Raw genomic sequence first — 6338 nt, 5'->3', positions numbered from 1 at the left:
TGGATACCTTCACTCCCCTTTAAGACCTACTAAACACGGATGCCTTCACTCCCCTGTAAGACCTATTAAACACGGATACCTTCACTCCCCTGTAAGACCTATTAAACACGGATACCTTCACTCCCCTTTAAGACCTATTAAACACGGATACCTTCACTCCCCTTTAAGACCTATTAAACACGGATACCTTCACTCCCCTTTAAGACCTATTAAACACGGATACCTTCACTTCCCTTTAAGACCTATTAAACATGGATACCTTCACTCCCCTTTAAGACCTACTAAACACGGATGCCTTCACTCCCCTGTAAGACCTATTAAACACGGATACCTTCACTCCCCTGTAAGACCTATTAAACACGGATACCTTCACTCCCCTTTAAGACCTACTAAACACGGATACTTTCACCACCACCAATGCGGCAAACTGTTAAATGTGCTGAAGTCATGTGTGCAAATGAGGGGATAAGACACACACATGTACGTTACATGTCACATATGTATGATTCAAAGGATGTGATTCTCTGGTATACACTGCAATGATCCCAAAATGGCACCCTAATCCCTAGTGCACTATTTTTTGACTAGAGCCCTAGTGAAAAGTACTGCACTGTATAGGGAATAGGGTGCCATTTCAGACGCACCCTCGGTCTAGCCTTTCTGTGACATGGTGAATGTCATCTAAGCTGCTCTAGTCTATATCTGATCGAGGCTTGTTTCTCTTCGCACACTACCTTAAGGTCAGACTCTGGCTGTCTTTGATTGGCCCAAGGGCTTCAGTCTATCTGCTCAGGATGAGAAGTTCACCGGGGTTAGTTAGAGTTTGCTGAACACGTTTCCATTTGGTGCACTGTATCCACAAATGTAATATGCTATTTAAATGCCACGGGTAAAGGTTAGCCAGTATAGAGAGAGCATGCATAATGTTTTCCCAGGCCGGTGAATGTTTGTGATATGATATCAGGCACTCTTCTTCAAGCCAAGCTATCTGGTATAGTGGGGTATAGTAAGGCCATTCTATTTGTGTGGATGGATGGAAACTGCCTTAGGTGATGTGTGTGTTTTGGACAGTCTTCAAACACACCTGCATTGCATAAATGGGTTCAGAAATATATTTGCAAGAGCTATAACATCATCATCATTATGCAAGGTCCACTTTCTTCTTCTGCTAATTATGTAAATCTATTTCCATTCCATGCACATTGCCAGAGGTGTGTATAAACGGAAACCTTGTAGGCATGTACATACCCACTGGGCAAAATCTGGTTGAATCAATGTTGTTTCCACATAATAAAATAAAAATATGTGATGATGTTGAATCAACGTGGAAAACTGATTGGATTCGCAAAAAGTCATCAACGTAAGTCATCAACGTAAGTCATCAACGTAAGTCATCAACGTCAGTCATCAACGTAAGTCATCAACGTAAGTCATCAACGTCAGTCATCAACGTAAGTCATCAACGTCAGTCATCAACGTAAGTCATCAACGTAAGTCATCAACGTCAGTCATCAACGTAAGTCATCAACGTCAGTCATCAACGTAAGTCATCAACGTAAGTCATCAACGTAAGTCATCAACGTAAGTCATCAACGTCAGTCATCAACGTAAGTCATCAACGTAAGTCATCAACGTAAGTCATCAACGTCAGTCATCAACGTAAGTCATCAACGTAAGTCATCAACGTCAGTCATCAACGTAAGTCATCAACGTAAGTCATCAACGTCAGTCATCAACGTAAGTCATCAACGTCAGTCATCAACGTCAGTCATCAACGTCAGTCATCAACGTCAGTCATCAACGTAAGTCATCAACGTAAGTCATCAACGTAAGTCATCAACGTAAGTCATCAACGTCAGTCATCAACGTCAGTCATCAACGTCAGTCATCAACGTCAGTCATCAACGTCAGTCATCAACGTAAGTCATCAACGTAAGTCATCAACGTAAGTCATCAACGTCAGTCATCAACGTAAGTCATCAACGTAAGTCATCAACGTCAGTCATCAACGTAAGTCATCAACGTAAGTCATCAACGTCAGTCATCAACGTAAGTCATCAACGTCAGTCATCAACGTCAGTCATCAACGTCAGTCATCAACGTAAGTCATCAACGTAAGTCATCAACGTAAGTCATCAACGTAAGTCATCAACGTCAGTCATCAACGTAAGTCATCAACGTCAGTCATCAACGTCAGTCATCAACGTCAGTCATCAACGTCAGTCATCAACGTAAGTCATCAACGTAAGTCATCAACGTAAGTCATCAACGTAAGTCATCAACGTCAGTCATCAACGTAAGTCATCAACGTAAGTCATCAACGTCAGTCATCAACGTAAGTCATCAACGTCAGTCATCAACGTCAGTCATCAACGTAAGTCATCAACGTCAGTCATCAACGTAAGTCATCAACATAAGGGAATTTACTCCTTTTTCACCCAACTCTAAACCTAAATCCAATGACATGGTAACGTTTTTTTGTTGATTTCACATTGAATTCAGGTAAATCAGAACTCGAATTCAGGTAAATCAGAACTAGACATTGAAGTGACGTGTGCGCCCAGTGGGTATACAGGTATATACATAAACAGCTCTGACATAAATACATAAAGAAAGAAATGGACTCGGGGTTTAATTATTAACAAGTACACAAGTGTATTTTATTTAACGCAAGCAAGTTTGTTCCTACAGTTAAAAAAAAAAGCCACTGTTTAAGCCGTTGGCACATGTATGTACAAAACAGATTGTGAAGAATCGTACAGCCTGCTACAAAGCATTCTTAGTGAAAGTACAAAAGACTAATATGGGAGGAGAAAGCGGAAAGCATTGTCAGGTTAATACTGAAGAAGTGAATACGCAACATCAGAACAAGTAGTATCTGTTTTATAAGACAGGGCTTTCAAAAATGAATATGACAAACCAAAGGAGGAAGGGAAACAAAATCATTCACGACAACCTAATAGGCTATTTGTTTACTTAGCATAATACTGTTAGCGTAGGAACCGCAATGCTGCACATATAAGAAATCAGTTGACTCAGACAGTCCAAGCGTAAAAATGAGAAATGAAAATTATGAAGAGAGAGGATTTTTTAAAACTTTTTGAATCAGTTAAAAACTATTACCACTGAATGCATAACCATGCCACAAATAACACCTACATTCACGGTTCTTTTTAACTAGATAATACAAGTCGTTTTTTTCTTGGTTAATAACCAAACGTTGCATGACTACAGTACAGAGATTCAGCTTCAAATCCAAACGCACGTAACACCAAGAAAGAGCTCACGATGGTTGAATAAGTGCACCAAGACATTTTTGTTCTTTTTTTTTGTTAGCAACGGAATGATGAAACGCTGTACTGCAAAACTAGAGTAGTAGAAAGAGTTAAGACAAAGTTTGGTCCATACTCAAGATTAATATCGTTTTAATTGTTTTATTGACATTTCATGTTTTTTAGTATAGCTTCACAGACAGTCAGGGTTTGGGTCAGTTTTTTTTCAATTCAGTAAATTCTGCAAAAAGTTCAGTTTATTTCCTGAATTGACAGGACATAAATGGAATTGAACCCAACCCTGCAGACGGTTAAGTTATCTCTCAATGTGATATTCAACTTTTTCCACGTGTAGCAATACGGCCGTTTCAGGCCTAAAGCTTGTTCATCCGCTTGCCGTCTAGATTCTGTTACCATATTTATTTCACTGGAATCTCTGAAATGGACGTTCACAAGAATATCACCAAACTTTGACCAATGAAATGAATGACCTGAAATTGAAGTGTCTCACATATATGTATATATTTATATACCGTAGATATATATATACAGAGCAGAATACTGACAAAAAAAAACATCTCATATTTTTTCTTCTGATAACTTGCATTTAAAAAGTTGAAGATTAAAACATATAAAACTGAAACCTGTAAAATGTTATTTTGCATGTGAGTTATGGTTTGTGATGAATGAGAAAAGTGGTTTTCTACAGAGTTTCACCCACGGCGAGATCCTGAAAGGCCATTCTATCAGATTAATTGTCATTCCCACGAAGCCTCTTCTTCTTCCTCCTTATACTACATATCATCATCATCATCTTCATCACTCTGCTGACTTGCCACTCAAACAACTGTTTTCTTTTCACAGTTTCAGAACACTATTAATATTGACAGACAATCAGTGTTTTTCATTTTCAATGACTAGGCTACTCAACAAAGCCAGCATACATTTCTGACAGGCCAAGCTACAGTTATAGCAATATGTAAAAAGCCACTTGAAGGAACTTTGTTCTGTTTGAGAATCCCTGGCACTCCCAACCAATAAAGAATTTTCTGAAAAAAAGATTCTGTACATAGTTTTTATACCGGCGATGCTTACTGTTTCGGAAGCTTATTATGCTGTAATTTACCTGTAAATGATACAAGTTTCGGTCCCATTTTGGTCTTGTTAAGTGGATATGTTGAAATAAAAATGGATGTTAAAAACCTATGTATGATTGGAGCTCCGTTGGATGACGAGTGTTTAGGAACGTATAAATATATTACGCGTAAATGTGAATTAAAAAGCGATTAAAAACTCAACAGCCCCGACCCCTCCTAAAACCCAACATAAATAAATGGAAGCACTCGACGTCGAGATATAGAACAACATGGTAAAAAACAATGACACATTGTAAAAAGATGTGCTACTACCAATATACAAAATGCAAATGGGGGAAAAAAGAGGGGAAGAGGTAGAAGAGGAGAAAGGGGAGAAAGGGTAGGGTATGAGAAGAAGAAACGGAGGAGTAAAGAGGAGGAGAAATACAAAGGAAATCTCAATACAGGAAAGAAGGGTTTGTCAGAGAAGACGCACGGTATCCCGTAGGAACGACTTGTCTCGTCACACCCGTAAGCTTAGTGAAGTCGAAACCACCCACAACACGACACCACAAACACCCCCCCCCCTTACACTTGTGCCCCTACGAACATAAACACCAGACATTGAATAGCTTGTGTGGTTTCTGTGTGTGTTCTGCTGCGTGTGTGTCATGGACGTGTGTGTGTTGGAGAGGGAGGGAAGGATAGGGGGACGGGGGATGGGGGGGGGGGTTTCGTATGCTTTAGGTGTAGGCATTGAGACGCTCTTTAGAGCGAGTGGAGTGGATGTCGTGGAGCTCCTGCTCCTCCTTGGACTTAATGTCCTCGTACTTCTGCATCCGACACGCGTCCTTCACGTAGGCCCAGTTAGCAGACAGTACCATTAGGTAGTGGACCTGTATTAGAGGGACACATGGGTTACAGGGATGTTAGTGGGAGGATTGTTAACCCCTCGACCGAGCCTATAACTCAGGGGAGAGTTTATTAAGTAATGAATTAGGCTGAAACAGAATTAGTTAGATGATTAGACAAAGCTATAACCAAAAACCCAAAGCAGATCGTTTAGTGGCACTGTGCCTTCACTGGTTTCAAACCAAAACAAACCAACCAAACTTTAAGGGATGGATTAGTTGATCAACCTTATTCTTTAGTGAGCTCTGTGTCTGTTACGACTGTGTCAGCATTTGTGCTAGTCAGGGGAACGGGGTGTGACAGGAGAGCCCGGTTATCAATATACCCATCGATAGCAACCAGAGGGGCTTGGTTATTATGATCAGTGGTGCCAGCAAAGCATATTTTAGTGAATAATAACAGAATCATGTGACGTGACCGATGACAGAGCTGGCGATGCTTTGGGGGCGACCCCTAAGCTCCGAGGTTCAGAGTTCAGTTCGGCCATGTTGATATCGAGGCGGTCGGCTCCTCTCAGCTCCTGACGGCGTACAGTGATGTCACTGAGACCACTGAGGTCAGGGGTAAAGGTGATGGGCCAACCGATAGGCCCCCGTCAGAAGCGGGTGCAGTATTTGCCCAGACTCTGAGACGTCAGGAGGACATTGTTACGGATAAGGACCGTGGCAGCTGACGCCTGTTCCTCATCAGACCAGAGAGGAAGAGAAAAGGAGAGAAGCAGTTATTGGACTCTGGGTCGCGTTCATTAGGCACCAAATGGAAGAAGAAGGACTGAAACAGGTGGCGACTGCGTTGAGCGCCCGACCTAAGGAACATATCCCTGATGTGTTTCTGCAGTAACTCTTTTCTCCACTAGGTGGCAGTGAGGTGTCAGTGATCAGCCAACCAGAGCATCTGCTGCAGAGCTTCTGAAGAAGTAGTTATGAGGTAATTAAATAAATAAAAACAGCTGTACTCCTCTGGTCCAGTGTATGACATTTATCTATTGATGATATTGTGTTGTAATGATGATGTGAAGATTCACATGCCTAACGAATTCCCTAAGCTTGGGATAAATAGGTTATTACATTATTTTGTT

The 6338-nt window shown here is 41.0% G+C and overlaps 1 protein-coding gene across 3 annotated transcripts in view; it reads right to left on the bottom strand.

The window, feature by feature from the left end:
- Positions 1–2630: 2630 nt before the first annotated feature.
- The window catches only part of LOC110534487 (neuronal membrane glycoprotein M6-a), a 79205-nt gene continuing 75497 nt past the window's right edge, over positions 2631–6338 (bottom strand). For 2 of the 3 annotated variants that reach the window (XM_036933618.1, XM_036933617.1), the window contains exon 7: positions 2631–5244. In XM_036933618.1, coding sequence (XP_036789513.1) covers positions 5092–5244 — 153 coding nt within the window. In that variant the 3' untranslated portion in view covers positions 2631–5091. The other variant, XM_036933619.1, reaches the window with a different exon arrangement.

The sequence above is a fragment of the Oncorhynchus mykiss genome, chromosome 10 (genome assembly GCF_013265735.2).
Source record: "Oncorhynchus mykiss isolate Arlee chromosome 10, USDA_OmykA_1.1, whole genome shotgun sequence".
NCBI classification, from domain to species: Eukaryota; Metazoa; Chordata; class Actinopteri; order Salmoniformes; family Salmonidae; genus Oncorhynchus; species Oncorhynchus mykiss.
This window is presented reverse-complemented; position numbering and strand designations above follow the sequence as displayed.